Source organism: Hippoglossus stenolepis, chromosome 23 (genome assembly GCF_022539355.2).
Source record: "Hippoglossus stenolepis isolate QCI-W04-F060 chromosome 23, HSTE1.2, whole genome shotgun sequence".
Classification (NCBI taxonomy): Eukaryota; Metazoa; Chordata; class Actinopteri; order Pleuronectiformes; family Pleuronectidae; genus Hippoglossus; species Hippoglossus stenolepis.
The window spans coordinates 2648453-2667327 of NC_061505.1; the positions used below are offsets into that span (position 1 = coordinate 2648453).

At 43.5% G+C, this 18875-nt stretch overlaps 2 protein-coding genes across 3 annotated transcripts; one reads left to right on the top strand and one right to left on the bottom strand.

The window, feature by feature from the left end:
- Nucleotides 1–422: 422 nt before the first annotated feature.
- Nucleotides 423–7508, bottom strand: ovol1a (ovo-like zinc finger 1a). Of its 2 annotated transcripts, none has more exons than XM_035148937.2 (5): nucleotides 6866–7508; nucleotides 2186–2427; nucleotides 1942–2088; nucleotides 1244–1388; nucleotides 423–1155 (listed from the first exon to the last, which is right to left on the bottom strand). In XM_035148937.2, exons 1-5 carry the CDS (start codon nucleotides 6963–6965, stop codon nucleotides 821–823), a joined length of 969 nt encoding a protein of 322 aa, XP_035004828.1. In that variant the 5' UTR covers nucleotides 6966–7508; the 3' UTR covers nucleotides 423–820. The 2 variants fall into 2 exon arrangements, with proteins under 2 accessions (XP_035004828.1, XP_035004827.1); XM_035148936.2 differs by having other exon boundaries at nucleotides 1882–2088; nucleotides 6866–7502.
- Nucleotides 7509–14263: 6755 nt separating this feature from the next.
- On the top strand, nucleotides 14264–18228 carry cmasa (cytidine monophosphate N-acetylneuraminic acid synthetase a). The gene is made up of 8 exons (XM_035148935.2): nucleotides 14264–14604; nucleotides 15373–15515; nucleotides 15680–15835; nucleotides 16065–16201; nucleotides 16418–16512; nucleotides 16801–16972; nucleotides 17289–17454; nucleotides 17739–18228. The coding sequence occupies exons 1-8, from the start codon at nucleotides 14375–14377 to the stop codon at nucleotides 17951–17953; spliced, it is 1314 nt and encodes a 437-aa protein (XP_035004826.1). The 5' UTR covers nucleotides 14264–14374; the 3' UTR covers nucleotides 17954–18228.
- The last annotated feature ends 647 nt before the right edge of the window (nucleotides 18229–18875 follow it).

Sequence of the window (18875 nt, forward strand, 5' to 3'; positions counted from 1 at the left end):
ACATTTTTCATGTATCTGCACTTATGTACAACAGCAAAGTAAATGTACTTTGTATATCTACTCAAATAAAAGTCCCACAATAACTTTTCTACTTCAGTAAAAGTAAGCAAGTACTTGCTATTGAATGTACTTCAAGTATCAAGTGTAAAAGTACTTTGTTAATATATGTAGTGGCGTAAAATTGGTACCTGGTACCTGAAAATAAATCTAGTTAAGTAGTAGACAATTGCATTAGGGAATATTATACACTCAGCAAGTACTTATACTCTTAATACTTACTTTCACTTTTATTTAAGTGCATTTTTGTCTTTTTATTCATACTTTGACCAAAGTAAAATGTTTGAGTACTTCCTCCACCATTGCTTTTAGATACACAAAAAACAAGAATCAATATGACGTCAATAATGTGGGATACATCCGACTCAGATTCATATATTACTCCCTTTAATATAATGCTTTCAGGTTTTTGAGTAGAAAAACTCACATTTCATGCTGTACAGAAGAGCCAACAGGAAATATGCACATGCGATATAAAGGCAGAAAAATATAGTGTCAGATGTGTAAATACTCTTTTCCACAACAAAATCCCATGAACTGTAAAAACATGAACAGTGAGTCAAAGTCCAACTTGGCCCCGTTTAACATGAGTCACATACAGATCCCCACAATCCATACACACACACATTCATAAATATACACACACACATAATATATACATTTAGAACTGTAGAGGTATACTTTGACTTGTCGTCCACCTTCTTGTCCATCATCCATCCTTCATCCCCCTGAGCTTATTGTGCCAACCAGCCTCTCGTCCGCTCTACGGCTCCGCTGATCCCGTGGTATCATCGCTATCGGCTCCTTGGGGAGAACCTGGCGTCGACCCTCCGACCGACCCTTCCTCTTTTCCTCCCGCTCTCCTGGCAGCCTTCCCCTTCAGCAGGGCGCTGTCTGGGTGCAGCGAGTGGAGGTGGATGCCCAGCTCGTCCTGCGTCCCCGCCGTGTGGCCGCACTCCTCGCACACGTACAGCTTGTTGCGCCGCTCCTTGTAGGCGTACTTGAGGGTGACGCTGTGGATCTTCTTCATGTGCGACTCCAGGGAGCAGCGCTGGGTGAAGGCCTTGTCGCACAGGTTGCACTTGTACGGACGGACGCCTGCGGGAAAATCAGAATGTGTCACACCTTCTTCTTCAGATCTGTCGAAGATTGAGCGGCTGCGTCTGACGTGGAAGAGCGAGGTTACCTGTGTGCGTGCGGACGTGTCTCTTGAGGTCGAAGGTGTCGTTGAAGCCTTTGCCGCAGAACGTGCAGATGTGTCTCTTGGTGTCGTTGTGACACTTGACGTGTCGGTTTAACATCCGCTGGTGCTGGAAGGTCTTCTGGCAAACCTACAGGCAGGAACACTCAGTCAGTGAAATCACAGTGACGTCCCGTCTGTCTAAGAATTTACTGATGCTACTTTATTTACAGCCTGAATATATTTCTGACCTGCCGCTACGTTGTGAACCATCCAGAGTCAAAACTAAACATGGAGAAGCAGCGTTCAGTTTCTATCCTGCACGTATCTGGAACAAGCTCCCAGAGAAATGCAGATATGCTGCAACTCTACATTCTTTAACTGTGAGAAACTGCAGGAATGTGTATTTCAAACCACAAACTCCACAGTGTCTCTAAATTGAGTTGCCATGAATACAATTTGGTATTTTTGAAAGATTGTGTCCAAGAAAGAACCAATTTCAGTTGTTTCAAGGACACATGTCTAAATTTTACAAAATCAATGTCAACCACCATTAAATGTCCTGATTCACCACCACACTCATTAATAAGAAATATAACAATGTGGATTCCAGTTTAAAACGGTTGTTCCAGACTCGCTCATACCTGGCACACAAACACCCCCGTTTTCCCCGTGGACGAACTTTGACCTGTTGATCTGGTTACCATGGAGACCACCTCCAGGGTGGAAGGGATGGTCGTCAGGGCAACGGGCATCACGGTGGCAGGTGGGGTCAGTGAGGGCGTGGTGGGAATGGGAGGAAGAGAGAGGGGTAGAGGGGTGGGGCTGGGGGGTAACTCGCCCGTGGTCACCTGTGGTGGAGAGAGAGAGGAAAGAAAACTTGAGTACTTGTTTCATGTCGACTTATGTTTGACTCCACTCACACTTTGAGCCGCTCGTCTCGCTCACCTTGATTTTGGACCGGACGTACGTGGAGCCGCTCTGCGCCCTCCTCCTGATGTCTGACCTCTCCCCCAGAAAGGCAGAGGGGCTCCGCGGCCGGCCCAGCACCGTGCTGGACGGCAGCTCGGCGCACGTCAGCTCGGCGTACGTCTGTGTGTCGCATACAGAGCGTTTGGTGAGGCAGAGCGGCGTCGTTTCAGCCGGGCTGGCCTCAGCCTCCATCAGGACGGACAAAGGGTAGATGGAGACTAGAAACGAGAGAGAGAGAGAGAGAGAGAGAGAGAGAGAGAGAGAGAGAGAGAGAGAGAGAGAGAGAGAGAGAGAGAGAGAGAGAGAGAGAGAGAGAGAGAGAGAGAGAGAGAGAGAGAGTCAGTGTCTTGATGTCAACTAAAAACACAGATTTACTGTTAAAAAACAACCATAACATTTATTCTCATATTCTCATGGTGATTACAATAGAGCTGAAAGAAACTGAGCAACTTGTTTTTTCAAATATAAAACTTCCCAACGGGTCGCAGCGTGCACCACTTCATGTTTACACAATCTCTCAATTAGCAAACGTGCAGAGTTAAACATGTTTGTATGCGAGGGTGTGTGCGTATGTTTGGCCTTTTGTTTTGAATAACTGCATGCACACACACACACACACACACACACACACACACCTACACACAGACACACACCCACCCACACGCACATTACCATTACAGACTCGTCCAGCCAGACAGTCTTGCAGCACAAGCTCTGTACCTTCCTCAAACAATCCACCGCCACAGAGGTGTGTGTGTGTGTGTGTGTGTGTGTGTGTGTGTGTGTGTGTGTAGCGCCCAGAGGCAGGTGTGGTTCAGCTCAGTGAGATGAAACTCAAATGCAAATGAAGAAATCCCTCACAGAGCTCCGTTGGCTTTCATTCATGACTTTAGCTTTTGAAATATCGATGAAATATTGATAATAATTTGGTTAAACAAAGATTTTAAAGCAGTTGTGCAGGGGTTTGATACCAAGGCCTGACAGTGACCTCACTGCACTTCATCCTAACAAGTATAACGTTCCTAACAAAGGAGAGACGCTGCTGAGAGAGCTGGCTGTCGAATGAACTTATTGTAAGTCGCTTTGGATTAAAGCTAAATGTGATGTAACGTAAAAGGAGCAGCACCACTTCTAAAAACACACAATTCCTTCTCAATACGAGAAGCGATAGAGATGCGTAGATATGAATCTTTCCCAGACGTGTTGGCATCAGCGTTTATCTTCGCTCATCGGTGCGTTGGCCGATCGGAGGTTTATCTGAGTCTGTGTTTATACTTGTTGATTTGAAAACCTATTTCACTGAATGAATGCATCGGGAAAGATGTGCAAAACAATAGGTATGTTCTTAATTCTACGTGTTTAGCCTTATTTATCTTTACCTTTTTAATTATAGCTATTTATTAGTTAGCAGTCAAAACCTGAATTACATTTCTTTGACATAATAATAACAAATTTGAGGTGCTTCACAGACATCAAAACAGAAATGTGCAGTTAAATATGTAAACTAGAGATAGTGCAGCAGATGATAGATTGAAAACCATGTTGTAAAAATTAAAAGTATTTTTAGAAGAGGACCGTTACACAAGTTTTCAAATCTCTCGTCGTTGTTCCAGTGAACTGATGGTTTCTGTGGTGACTGCTGCCGGCTGGACATTTAATCTCATCTTGTGTTGTTTGTTCACCCCCCCTCCGCTCAACAATGAGCGAGTGTGTGTGTGTACTGAGGTATATGTGTGTGTTTGGAAGGTAGAAGATACGGAGCCCCCAAGTTTCTACGTCAACACAGAGAGGAGTGTGTGTGAACTGTGTCGATCAAAACACTCTCATAATTTCTCCTGGTTCCATTTAACGTCGCTCAGGTGAGAGAACGAGTCAACAATCGGCAGATAACCTTATCTGACGCAGTGTGTGACTCTCTGTGTGTGTCTTGTGTAGAAGTGCATGCGTGTGTGTGTTTGCTAAAGGTGTGCGTTCTGCGGCAGTAGGTCTCCTGAAAGGTCCGTTACATTTCCTTCCATCCAATAAACATTAACCTCTCTGCGGCCTCAGGACAAAAACCCAGAGCAGAGATCCTGAGTTCAAAGGGATTAAACAGCGTCTCAGAAGTAGAGTCCGACCCAGATGGATGTTTGGGAACTCTTATGACAATGAAATGTAATTGAGGTCTGATGTTTTACAGTTTAACTATAAACTTCATTATAAATAACTATAAATACAAAGATAAACAAATACGACCAAACATATCAAGGTAAAACATATTTTCTACAGTTTATTCTGTTAAATACAAGTTTTCATATCAGCAAAGATAAACGCAGACACCGACACGTCTGTGATAAATCGGTCAGAATCTACTCAAGAGCAAACTGAAGCCACTTTTCCACTGTTTAAAAAAAACACTAACATCTGTCTTTTGTCTGCAATGTGAACGGATTCAATCTGAATTCACTCCCGGGTTAAATTGACCAACCAGAAAGGAGTCAATCACATGTATTTAGCCGGTAAACCTGCGTGCACCTGCTAGTTTTGGTGTAAAAGAAGAAAACTGTTATTTGTGATCGATGCAAAAAACCAAGATCGGTGACGACGAGACACCAGGAAGTCGTTCGGACACTTTGACATGGATTGAACAAACAGGATGTGACATGTTGGTCAGTTCAGGAGCTTCACAGGTGCTGTTAGACGGACTTTCTGTATTTTTAAAACAGACTCACACCATCTGTGGTTTCCAGGACTTGATGCTAAGCTAAGTTAGCCGCAGCGTATTTACTGAACGGTCACTTTACTCTCGTCAAGAAAGCCAATGAACAGGTTTTTCTTAAATAAGCAAACAACCAGGGATCCTCATACCTCCACTGAGGAAGCTAGGTTTCCATCTGCGTTTGTAAGTTTTACACAAAAACTACTGGACAGGAAATAATTCAGGGATATTGACGAAGAAAGAAGATTTAGTGGACTGATACTTATGAGTGTGGGTGATTTGGTGCAACTTGACTGGAAGTAAGGAGACAGTAGGGACTCCATGCCATTCAAATATATAGAATAAAACGTTTAGATAGATAGATAGATAGATGGATAGATAGATAGATAGATGGATAGATAGATAGATCACACAGAGAGAGAAAGAGAGACTGAATAAAACACTCCTGTTTCTGAGGACAAGGGCAATTATCATACCTCCCTCTCTCTCTCTCTGTGTGTGTGTGCGTGTCCCTCCGTCACACGCACAAACAACACACGTCGGGCAGGTACATCAAGTAACGGCACATACCACAGACAGAAGCTGAGACCGTTGCGGGGTTTGGGGGAGGAGTGTTAACTGTGCGTGATTCTGCACGGAAGCTACTGTTCATTAAAAAGAAGAAGAACTGGAATCCTCCCTTTTATTTCACAGCTGATTTGTTTTTTTAAGTCAGATTTACAGAATCACACCTGTGTTGTTAAATTCGTTATTTCTCTTTAGGGAATTAGGTTCGTTTTCGGTGTGTGTTGTTGCGTCAGAAACGAGCCGTGGAAAAGCTCCAGGTGTGGGTTCGGACGAGGCCTGAAGGCACCAACGCTTCTGGAAGTTCAGTTCATCCATAATGTTCAGAAGAGGATGTGAAAGTCAATGATTAAAAGTTAACGGTGATGGGAATAGGTGGGAACGACAGCGAGAGGGGGGGAAGGGTGAGAGAGAGAGAGAGGGAAGCAGAGAGAGGTTTAGGGTGTAGTCCGTTATTTGTTATCTGATACCGACGTGGTCTTACAATAAAAACTCCGCCGATGGCAACAATGGGGATTGTTATCGAGGAGAGAGAGAGAGAGAGAGAGAGAGAGAGAGAGAGAGAGAGAGAGAGAGAGAGAGAGAGAGAGAGAGAGAGAGAGTCGCTGGGAAGGAGGTGGATTCTCGCCACTTGTCATTTAAATGTCAAAGCTCAGAATTTGACAGTCAAAACATGTCAGGTCTTGTAGTACTGTTTTTTCAGTTGGGACTCACGAGGGAGGATAATGGGCCTTTCATCCTTCTCCGTAGCCGCTTGACTAACAGATTTCGTTTTTAGAATAAATTTGGTGGAGGAACTTCTGTTTTAAAAAAAACCTCCATCATTCCCACAATTATTTTTCAATAAGTGTAGTGAGATTAAATATTGACTCACAGTGTATGTAAAAAAAGTCTTTATAGGTTTGAGCTGCACACGGAAGGAGGCTGCAATCTGAGGTTGAAGGTCGATGTGTGGAAAGCAACGGGCCCTGGGCTCGTTCATAGGCCGCGACCGAGTCCACGGCTGTTAAATGAAACATCCCCACTTCCCCGTTGACTTCGTGTCCTTTTTTTAAAAACAGGTTTTATTTTTAATTTTATTGGGATTCGCGACCAAGTGGCAAGTTGGATCGAACTATTTTTTTTTTTTGACGCATACAAAAATGACGCCGGGTTGTTTTTTTGTTTTTTTTAGAAATGGATGCAAAAACTTCAGGGTGCTTCCCGTTATTCGGTGGCCCCGGCCCCGTTACACTCCCCCCCCCCCTCTCCTCTCCGGAGCCTCCACACTGATGTCCCCCCCGGTTGGCTCCAAACATTAAAAATAAGCCCCAGAATGACGCAGCTCCAGCATAATAAGCATAATAATAATAATAAAAAAGCCAACATGGCTCATCACAGCAGCGCGGACTCACCTGGGATGTAAACGTCCCCTCGCTCATGATCGGGCAGCTCGCTCCAGTTCCGCTTCCCCGGCGAGACGCTGGCCTTTTTCACCAGAAAGGCCCGCGGCATGTTCCCTCGCAGCCCGCCCGGCGGGTTCGGAGCCGGGGTTCGGTGAGGAGGAGGAGAGGAGGAGGAGAGGAGGAGCAGGACAAAAAAAGACGTTGGGGAAAAAAAGCTGAGGAAACGTTGGAAACTCCAACGTTCACCGGGAAAGTGTCGGTGTCTCCTTCTCCTCCTCCTCCTTCTTCTCCTTCTTCTTCTCCTCCTTCCTGCCCCGCGCACCTTTCCTCTCCTTCTCCTGTCCTCCACTCAAACACACCTTTTCTCGGTGTCCTCGCACTTTTCCCTCCTTCCAGTGTCGAGATATGAAACAACACAACACAACGGGGACGACGGGAAAGTGTCCGGACGTCGGCGGACAGGTGAGTCCGCTCAGGTGAGCTCAGGTAAAGACGAATAGGAGCTCGTGCGCACCGCGAGTAACGGGAGTGTGTGAGAGAGAGAGAGAGAGAGAGACCCAAGCAGATAACACACACACACACACACACGCACGCACACACACGACAGAGGTGAGTCCAACACAGGTACTCATTTAAAAGCAGGAAACTGGCGGCATCGCGCATGCGCCTCAGAAATAACGGTGACAACAAGCTGCTGGAGGAGCCTGGGCTAGGCCTCAGTGTGTGTGTGTGTGTCTGTGTGTGTGTCTCTGTGTGTGTGTGTGTGTGTACCTGCTCAACCGGTTTACCCCTCCTCTCTCTCTCTCTCTCTCTCTCTGTCAGTCTTTTCTTTGCTCTCTCTCTACCTCCACCTCTTCTCTCCATTCCGCTTCAAGGTGTGGGGGAATGGTGGAAATGACAAGAAGAGTGTTAGTGTTAGTGTGTCTGTGTGTGTGTGTGTGTGTGAAGGCCAGTTATACAACACAGACACACACGAGGCCTGCACACACATGAACAGGGAAACAACAACAACAACAACAATATTAAAACAACTAAAATAATCTGGGTGTTTCACGGCTGACATTTTCAAATTGATCATCTTTCATATTTGGACCACGACTTTCTGTTTGACCGTTTTCATCCTGAAACTTTGTCGTTGTTGCCGTCGTTGATTCGTCAGCACGATTAAACTAAAGCTGCCAAAACGATTTCCACCAAACCCGCTGGAGGGATGAGGCCTGAGAGGAGCCCATGAAACTCTGGTGCAGATTATTAAAGGACATATTTAAAGATTTTTGTCTTTAACATTGCAACATAGAGCAATTTGCATGATTTTATAAAATATAGGCATATTTAGTCAGTTGATATTTACATGTGTGTACAGTTTGATGCAGATATAATTCTATATAATAGTGTGTCGGGTTTATTTCTCTTGATTTTATCTGTAATATAATATATCAAATGTAACATTTTCATTGATTTCTCAGGGAATAATTCACGAAACTTGATTTCTTTCAAATCAGGCGTATTCAGCCGACTGATATATTTATGAGTGTGTGTGTATCTTTGTAAATCTCGTGAATCTAAATGTGGTTTCATAAGGAGACTGTTGGGTGGAGGCGTGAGCTCAGTGACATCCTGGTTCCTCGGTGACGCTGTTGATCTCACGCATTCTGTGCAGCAGCGTAACGTCAATGCACATCAGGCGCCTCTGCAGAGTCACCTTGTACAAATAGAGTTTAACTTTTTTTTATCTGGATCACGGTCACACATGACAGTTACTTCCTCCCTTTGTGACGACTATAACGTTTTACTTTTGTCGAAGCTGTTGTTTCGGCTCAATGTTCATTTCGTTCAGCTGCCGTCTGAACGTGGGATCCAGGTTTCGCTGTAAACTGGCAGCCGGGGGTGTCACAAGAGGGTTTTATGCAAAGCAGGGGATGGCCAGGGGCCCCCGAGCTGGGAGGGGGGGGGGGGCCCTGAAACGGCTGATTACACCAGTTTGTGAGATTCTATGATCGTCGACGTACAGGAGACTGAAAGATCAGAAACCCCCCCCCCCAACGAGAGATAATGCCACGAACTTTCTGCCAAAGGCTTTGTGATTTTAGAGGTTTGGTTGAGGACTAGAACGTGAACCTTGGTCCCTTTTGCCTGAGGCCCCCAGAGGCCCCTGAAATGTTCCTGCATGTATTTTATTGAGGGAGTTTGAGGCTTCACCCACTGGGGTTTCTTTGCCGACTGGATTCTCTGGATTCTCTGCATCACGTTGAAATGCAGCATCACAACATGTTTTCTGAGCAGGTCTGCATAGGTCCCTCACTACGTTGCATAATTCTCTGTAGCTGCTGTGGTGAAGAGACGTAAACATATGTGAGAAATGCGCTGGTGGAGTTTGTGTTTCACATATGAAGAAGCAGCAGGAAGCTCTGGAATCTCCTCGACTCTCCAAGTGGACGTCTTCGTCTTCTTCGCGTACGGCTCCTCTTCTTCATCCTGAGATGTTTTGCGTTCTTTCAGTTTTCACGTCCGTCTTGATGAATTTAAACCCTGAACCTGAAGGAAAACCTGTGGAGGTAGCAGGATGAAGTGTGATGCAGGAGCTCGTGTCTGTGGGTTATTACATGTTGAGGATTCAGGTGTTCGGAGAGGCCGCGGAGGGGAAGGGTCTGAGGGAGCGGGTTTAATTACAGAGAACAGTGGTGGAGCAGGAGGGGGCTGTGAACACACACAGCAGGAGGAGAGGTGGAGCAACACTGATCCCTCAATGACTCATTTACATTTACACACCTACAGGCCTTTAAAGCTGATATGTTAAATTAACCAAAGCATCACTGGGACACTGAGTCCATGAAACTGTTATCCACGGCCCTGATGGACTGGAGACCTGTCCTGGGTCTAACGTCAGCAGGTGATTGGCTCCAGCTCGTCCTCCGACCCTGGACAGGTCTGCAGAATAGATGATGGACGGACGGACATCGTGACTAGTAGATTAACTAATATGAGCTGTATAAGGATTGATTGATACTTGTGTATCCTACTTGGAAATAAACCCCAATTCTGATCTGCTGATTCATTTCTCTACGTTGCTTTCAGACCTGCACCGAAGTCCAGATAGTTTCCAGAAATTTTCCAGAGGGTCAGTGTGTGAGAACGCAAATGTTTTTTCGACTTCATGTCATGTTTTTTAAACTAATTTGGAATCACTGCTTGTTTTATTGGCTCCAAAATACTCCAAGATACTTTTTTATATCTCTTATTTGACATTAACGTGTTGTTTAGCAGTATATGTTTGTGTTACTCTGTGAAAATGTCCTGAAAATATAATAGAATAACTGCTGACAAAGCTAAATAAAGATCCAAATATAGTGTTCAGTTTCATTTCATTTAATCCCAATAATTCGTCAATAACATCGGCGATAACACTGACGTTCCTTTTATCGCTTTAATGACTGAAACATGATTCTTCTTCAAAGGGCCTTGGAATGGAACCTCACGTATTTGAGGTGACAGGCTGGTGGAGAGGAGAGGTGTCTGAGGAGAGGCGTGGTGCCGGAGCAGTGAATGAACGGTATGTCGCCCGGGCTGTTGGAGGAGTTTGGGCAGATCAGCAGCTCTGCTCCCTCCTAACTGTCATCGATACTATCATCATCTGATTATTAAAAAGCTGCTATAAAAACTTTTGCATCCAACCGCAGATAGAACTGAGTTAAAGAAGAGAGGGCAGAGGATGAATAGTTGTGTAATTGGAGGGTTGCTGGTTCCTGGTTAAATTCTCTGAACACTTCCTTCATTATAGGACACCCTGGAGGTATTGCCATCCCACAATTCCTTGCAGCAGCAGCATTTATTTGTGCTGCAAAATTCAGCAGCTCGGCTTTAAAGTGGAACTTAGATATATGATCACATCACAGGTTTGACATTATTGATTTGCGAGCGTCTGCTGTCCTGAAAACTCGGGGGGACGTTTGCCATCAGGGCCCAGAGGAAAGAAGTCTGTCTGAGACGATGTCCTCTTTTGAATCTTGTCTAAAAACATACTTTTTCTCAGGAGGCACATTCCTGAATTTACTTAGGGGTTATAATTTGTGTACTTGTACTGTATATATACTGTGTTTTAACCACTTTGTGCTTTGTGTTAAAAAGTTCTCTGTAAGTAAAGTTGTTGTTATTAGTCTGCTGGTGGGTTTGTCTCTTTTCCTCGTGACGTTTTCCACCGAGGTCGAGGAAAAGCTCTCGTAGGGTCATTTTCTTTCTCACTGTCCGACTGTGAAGCTGCAGAAGGAGAGAGCGAGCAGAGGCAACAGGAGCGGGAACTTCACACCGGTTCAACCTGATCCACAACCTCATCTCCGCTCGACTGTTATTCCTGTGTCTCTGTTCTCGGTGTTTCCATATTTAAAGCAACACACATTCCTTTCTTCTTGATGATGATGATACACCGACGTGTCCTGTGACCTGAAATACCTGATATGCAAATGAGGGATAAGGAAAAGATTTAGTGTAGAGTTACTGTATTTGGAAATAATATCACTCATACTCTGTATTCAAAGATGGACGACAAAGCTGCTACCAAAAGGTGAAGCCAAATCAATTTCCCCCTGGTGGCTGGCTGCAGCAAAGGTCACAAACCCTGCCTCCTCCATGTTACCAAATGGGACATGGACCAAACTTTAAAAACTCAAAATACACGTTATATAATTTTCATGTGTAACGTATAAGAGTTCATGTTTCTGATAAGTTTGGTTATTTGATGATATAAAAACGTGGTGAAAGTCATGATTGGTCAAGTATATGTATGGGCGGGACCTCCCTCCATCCCACCATCGATGCCCCAGACTCCATATGAACGCAATGAGATGCCGGCGTTCACATCTGGAATAGTTTAACTATTCAATTTCTGACTTCCTCTTGATCATATGGCATCATATGATTGGGAATAATTTTCCGATCAACATAAGCTTTGAGGAGATATCTTGGAAAATGTGTTTTTCCAACCATATCTTTGTTGATCTTGACCTTTGACCTTTAACCGATCAACTCATCTGTAGATAATCTGCCGAGTAATATTCACACTAAGTTTGGTGAAAATTGGCTTGTGTATAGTTGAGATACTTTGTACACATACACACACGGATAGGCGAAAACAATCCCCTTCTTGTAAACAAAAGACTATTCACAAAGTCATCAACATAACGTTATTCTTGTAAAGTGCGACCATTTTATTTCTCTCCAGTGTCGTATCGTGAACAGCAAAGATCGGAATAAGTTACGGGTCAACGACAGCGCAAACAGTTGTCAGTATTTGGTTGTGCACTATGTAGACTCAAGTGATTTAAAACTCATTTGATCACCAAAGGAGTGCAGATATTTTTGCTGACCTACTTATTCCTGTTATTTTGCCTCAAGCTTCTCCTCAGCTGCTTCTGTCAGCGTCGTGTGATCAGAGTCGGTCAGTTCATAGGTTTTTGTTTTCTCAGCACCCGTTGGGAGCACCGGTCAGGTGACATACCTGTGTGTGTCTCTGTGTGTTTTACACTGAGAAAAGCTCATGTAATAGTTCAATTTGTGTCAGGTGAGGTGATGTGTTTGTGAGGTGAAGAAACGAAAGCAAGAACAGTCAAAGGGAGCAGCAATAAAAGAAAGAGGTAAAGGACGTAAAGAGCAACGTGAGAGCGGAATGATGAGGAGGAACAAACTGAAGATAAACAAGGTGTCGACGAGAAGAAAATGTCCGAGCACGTCAGTCAGACTCTACAATCTAAATTCCAGGAGTGAGTTTGCAGTTATGTAACAAACAGACGGCACCGTTCACGTTGTGTCAATTTCAGGTGTTAAAGGTACTTTCACTGGTTTTGGCCACTTGGGGGCAGCAGAAACAACAGTTCAACACACGCAAACACTGACCTGAAATTGTCACGTCAACACAGTCGTCCAGGAAACTCTCCTCCTTTTATCTCCTCCATCAGTCCTGCTGAACATTGGAAAAAAAACAGCTCACCTGGTGTAAATATCCAGAAGGCGGCGCTGTTGATCAGCTAAAGGAAAGAAGGTGAACGTGCAGCAAATTCACTTGCTGTTCACTTGCTGCTCCAGTTATTAGTCATCACTGTTCACAGTTTAAAGATCAATGGTTGTCAGATAAACAACATTGATAAGGACGTGTTTTTGACTTATCGTGTTTTGGCTGTCATATATTTTCTATTTTATATTAACATGAGCAGAGCAGGTGAATGCTGCTCAACACTGTGCAGTAAATACAGTTTTTTATTGTTTTCCCTGCTGTGCTCTGTCTGTGTTGACCAACTGTGAAATATTAATTTGAGATGACGTAGTCAGTTGAGATCAGCAGGTTGGACGGCTTCTGTGGAATCAGCCAGCGTCACATCCCTCGATAAATGATTCATCAATGAATGGAACACTTAATTATTCACCTTTTAAATTCAAGAGGAACACAGAGCTTAGGCATTGACACTTTTTCACACTGAATCTAAGAAAGATTTTATCAGATTCAATAGTAGAAGGGGCTTCTGATAATATCTACGGCATCAATAAAGTTCAGCAGTTTTTCTGGCTGGTTTTCTTCTTCACTTGCATCAAGAATTTTTAGTACAACAAATAAGAGCCATTTATTTATCCATCTATTTATTTATTTATGTATTTATCTACTTGTTTATTTATGTATCTATTTGTGTGTTTATTTCTTTATGTATTTATCTACTTGTTTATTTATGTATGTATTTGTGTGTTTATTTCTTTATGTATTTATCTACTTGTTTATTTATGTATGTATTTGTGTGTTTACTTCTTTATGTATTTATCTACTTGTTTATTTATGTATGTATTTGTGTGTTTACTTCTTTATGTATTTATCTACTTGTTTATTTATGTATGTATTTGTGTGTTTATTTCTTTATGTATTTATCTACTTGTTTATTTATGTATGTATTTGTGTGTTTACTTCTTTATGTATTTATCTACTTGTTTATTTATGTATGTATTTGTGTGTTTACTTTATGTATTTATCTACTTGTTTATTTATGTATGTATTTGTGTGTTTATTTCTTTATGTATTTATCTACTTGTTTATTTATGTATATATTTGTTCTGTTGTGTGTTTATTTTATGTATTTATCTACTTGTTTATTTATGTATGTATTTGTGTGTTTACTTCTTTATGTATTTATCTACTTGTTTATTTATGTATGTATGTGTTCTTTATGTATTTATCTACTTGTTTATTTATGTATTTGTGTGTTTACTTCTTTATGTATTTATCTACTTGTTTATTTATGGATGTATTTGTGTGTTTATTTCTTTATGCATTTATCTACTTATTCATGTGAGCCTGTTGTTTTCTGGGCCGACAGTTTGACCTCCTCGGCAGCAGGTGGCGCTGGTGACCTCCGTCGTGCCTCGGACAGGCAGGCGGCGTGAGGCTCAGACCCGGATGTGACCACGTGACCGCAGAGGTTTATTGTGATGGTGCCGCTCCTTCTCCGGCTCCTTCTCCTCCTCCGCTGAACCGTTACAGTCGCGATGGCCGCCCGGAAGCGATGCCTCCCGGCCGCCAACGGGGCGCCGGACGTCCCGCCGCCGCCCGCCCGCAAGCAGCAGATCCGGGCCGGCGGAGAGAGACACGTCGCCGCGCTGATCCTCGCGAGGGGGGGAAGCAAAGGGATCCAGCTGAAGAACATCAAGACCCTGGCCGGGGTCCCGCTGCTCAACTGGGTGCTGCGAGCCGCCGGAGACTCCGGGGTGTTCCACAGGTACACTCCTCTTTATCATCTGATTTAAAAAACATCTTTAATAGACTTTAATATCAAAGTATAAAACCACACATCTGCTCCAGACTTCATCAAACACTGACATGCATAGTGTTTTTCCATATGCAGCTCATTGCCGTTAGAGTTTTAACTTGTGTGTCCTTGTGTGTACAAACTACTTTTAGGAGTTTTCATTCAACTGATTGAAACTGGTTGAATCAGTCTAACTTTTCCTCCTGGAGATGATTTCATCACGTGAATGAATCACTGAGCGTGTGTGAGCATGAAAATCTGTGTTTTAGTTCAAATAAGAAGGAGGAAGATGAGTTGAAGTCATGATTCAAAACCTTTCCTCTGGTTTTGAATCATTGCTAATCTGCGTATTGTTTTTTATCTAGAGCTGGACATTGGGACCAAACACTTTCATAAGATACAAATGTTCTCGTTGATAAATATGATAAACGTCACAATATTGTTTCTTCCAAGTCGATTTCTTTTTTTTTACTGAATTTAAAACCTGAATTATATTTCTTTTGATAACGACATCTGCGGAATCGCTGCCAGAATGTATTTTCAATATATGCATGCTCCGTCAATATCATAGTATCAGAAATTATATAGAAAGAAAGTCTGTATTGTCATTGTACACGAGGAAGCAGGACCAAACTGTGTGTGTGTGTCAACATATATTTATTATTTATTTATCTATATTTTTGAAAGAAAATGACAAGTAGAAAACAATGTGAACTAATAAAAAGTTGTCTTTCTCAGTGTGTGGGTGTCGACGGACCACGACGAGATCGAGAAAGTGGCCAAATCCTGGGGTGCGAAGGTGCATCGCCGGAGTCCAGAAGTCTCCAGGGACTCTTCCACGTCCTTGGAGACCATTCAGGAGTTTGTGAGGCAGAACCCAGGTGAACCACGAACTACTGTGCAAACTTTGGTGTCAGGGCAGGCGACATCTGTTCAGGTTGTAAATCCACTGTCTGTTTGATTTAGTAACTGCGCAGTGTCTGAGCACGGAGGACGAGACGAAGCAGCCGTTGAGATTTAGAGCTTGTCCTTCTTGTGTTCGCAGAGGTGGACGTGATATGCAACATTCAGGCTACGTCCCCGTGTCTCCATCCGTTCCACGTGAAGGAGGCCCTGGAGATGATCACGCAGCAGGACTACGACTCGGTCTTCTCCGTGGTCAGGAGACACCAGTTCCGCTGGCAGGAGGTCAAGAAAGAATGTAAGTCAACGGACGTTGCTGCAGTTCGCCGAAAATAGCTCCCCCTACAGGACAAAAAAAAAAACAGATTAATTCTAAAACACAGTAACATAATTCGTCTAGTTTTGGTTTGCACAGTCTCACAGAGCTGCTGGTTTAATTTATCCCTTAACGTAACAGCCATATTGATGTTTGGTGAAGCCGTGCATTGTAAAAAGTGCTTATTAACCTTCTCCCTGCTTCCCTGCAGCTGGTGAGTTGACCAAGCCGCTCAACCTGGACCCAGCCAACCGGCCACGGCGTCAGGACTGGAACGGAGAGCTGTGTGAGAATGGTTCCATTTATTTCACCACGAGAGAGCGGATCATGAAGGACGGACTTCTCCAGGTAACTGGGCCGCACAGTTTATTCTTCAGGATTCGTTTTTAGTTAAGAAGATAAGATAATAAGCTTCGCCGTTTACCTTATGTCTTGAAAAACTTTCTTCTACTGTCAGTATTCAGTTTGTGTATTTGTACATGTTGCTACAGATGCTGTTTTTTGTACTTTAACATCTTTTAAATGAACTGGTCTCTTTTTTTCCCCGCTGCCTTGTGTCTGCAGGGTGGGAAGGTCGGCTACTATGAGATGCTGCCAGAGTACAGTGTGGACATCGACGTGGACATCGACTGGCCTGTGGCAGAACAGCGAGTTCTCAGGTGAGAGGATCCTAAAAACGAGGGAGGAGCGGTTTAATGATATGAAAACGTACCATGTTGTTTCTTATTAGTCTGTTAAACCAACTCCGCCAACAAAGTAGCTATCAAAATATCCCTTCTTCCCACTAAAGCTGGACAAAGGACGTATATGTCTGTTATCTAGATGATCACGTCTGTTAGATCTGAACCAAACAATCATCCGGCTGGTTTATTATTGTAAGTCTTTGTCTGGTGCCCTGTGTTTTGCATTCTCTGTATCTGGTCATCCATTTCCTTCTTCTCCCACAGGTATGGTTACTTCGGTCGGGTCACGCCGGAGGTGGTTAGTCTGATGTTCTGCAACGTGTCCGGATGTTTAACAGAAGGGAGGATCTTTCTGTCTGTATCCGGAGACGAGATGGTGTCTATTAATACCAGAGACACCGCGGGCATCCGGATGCTCCAGAAGGAGGAAGTGGAGGTTCGAATTTTAACATTGTACTTAAAAACCTTGAACTCCACCAAGGTGGCTGCAGACGATGTGGTTCTGTTGGCTTTATCAGATCCGTCAGAATGAAAAGCACCTGCAGTCCGAGGCCTGGTGGATTGCTCTCTCTGGGTTGGGGGTGTGATGCTGCCCCAAGTGAAGTTTAAGTATCTCAGGGTCTGGTCTTGTTTGCAAGAGAGGGGAAGATGAAGTAGGAGAAGGAAAGGAGGATTGGTGTGTTATCAGCAGTAATGCAGGTGACTCATATCCTCCCTTATCGCTCGTGTTAAGTTCTGTCCTTCTTCTCCAGGTGATGCTGTTGATGTCCAGCGAGGACCCCGTGACCCAGAAGTTGGTTGACCAGTTGTCCAAGAGGACAGGCTGCAAAGTCCTCCAGGTGGGAGAGGAGCCGCTGAACGATTTGAAAGTGATCGTGGAGCAGAGGAAGCTGGAGTGGAAAGACGTGGCGTACATGGGTAAACCCGTCATACCTTTTATTATAGCGTGGTTCTCTATTGACATCCATCTTGCAGTGTTAAAGAAACATTACTGGATCTGTACACAAATTGAATGGGTTCTTCTTTGGCCAATTTCACAACTTCGTTTGGAACTCCATTCACTAGTAGTAGTAGAAGGCCCCAGCACAGAGCCTTGTGGAACACCTTTGTAGAGGTGGATGTTATTATTATTATTATATGTTTATGTAAATGACCCTACTTGTTTCCTCCCTCCTCATCTCCCTTTTTTCTCCTCTCCTCAGGTAACGACAAAGCAGACGTCAACTGTCTGAACCTGGCGGGTTTGAGTGCGGTACCTGGAAACGCCCCAACGGTGGCCATCAACGCTGCGAAGTACACCTGCCACGCAGCCGGGGGGATGGGATCCGTCCGGGAGTTTGCTGAACACATTCTCCTTCAGAGAGAAAAAGCAAAGTCGAAGATGGAGCAGGATCGTATCGACTGCAGCAAGAAATGAGAAGTTTAAAATCACTTAGTACTGAAAGGGTCAGTGCAGCTTATGCACATGTTATAGAAGTAATCAAACAATACGTATATGCATGATAAGTATTAAGAGATTGTATAAAATGGTTATCTAATTTTAGAGTAGGAGTTACAGAGTTCATAAAAACATTTAGCTCAAGTCTCAATGGAAACTTTCCGGCTCTTACGTACTTAACGTTCCAAAGTTAACCAACCTCGGTTTATTGTCGTAGTCGGAGAAACCGAACTCTGATGCAAACACCGGGATCACCACATCAACAAAATCTAAAAAACACTAGACTGAAAAACAGAAAAAACACTAAACATGAATTAAGTTTAGGTTTGTTAGTTGTGAAAAAAGTGTAAAACAGAAAGTAAAACTTTTTAAAATGTGGATTTTCCTGAAAACTTAAATTCCTCAGGGTACGACCCCTGTTGGCGTTGGGTTACTAAAGATACTGCTTTTAAATATTTTTAAATAACTTGGGCCTTTATATTTGAGGGGAAGCGTTTCAAGAAGTAAAATCCTTCGTCCTGTTAAAATGGGGGTTTTGTTCCAACCAAACAAACGTCATGCAACCTGGTACTTCACGTGCTTTATGCTAGCACGCTCCTTCTGTCACCGGGCTTTAAGCTAACTGGAGCTAGCTAGCGGTAGCTTGCCATATGTTACCAGACGCATACACATAAGTCGTGTTTCGCCTTTTTCATATCAAAGAAGGTGTTTCACTAAAACGTCCGACATGTAAGAAAGATTTCTGATTAGTTTGTAACTTCCCAAGAGAAAAATCCGATTTTTATTTAGATGAACTCGTAGGATGCAGGTCCAGCATTTGCACTTTTATCCAGTCAGTGAATAATAATATATGTACCTCTATGTGAGATTCATGTTACTTTTTAATTTACTGTAATCTGCT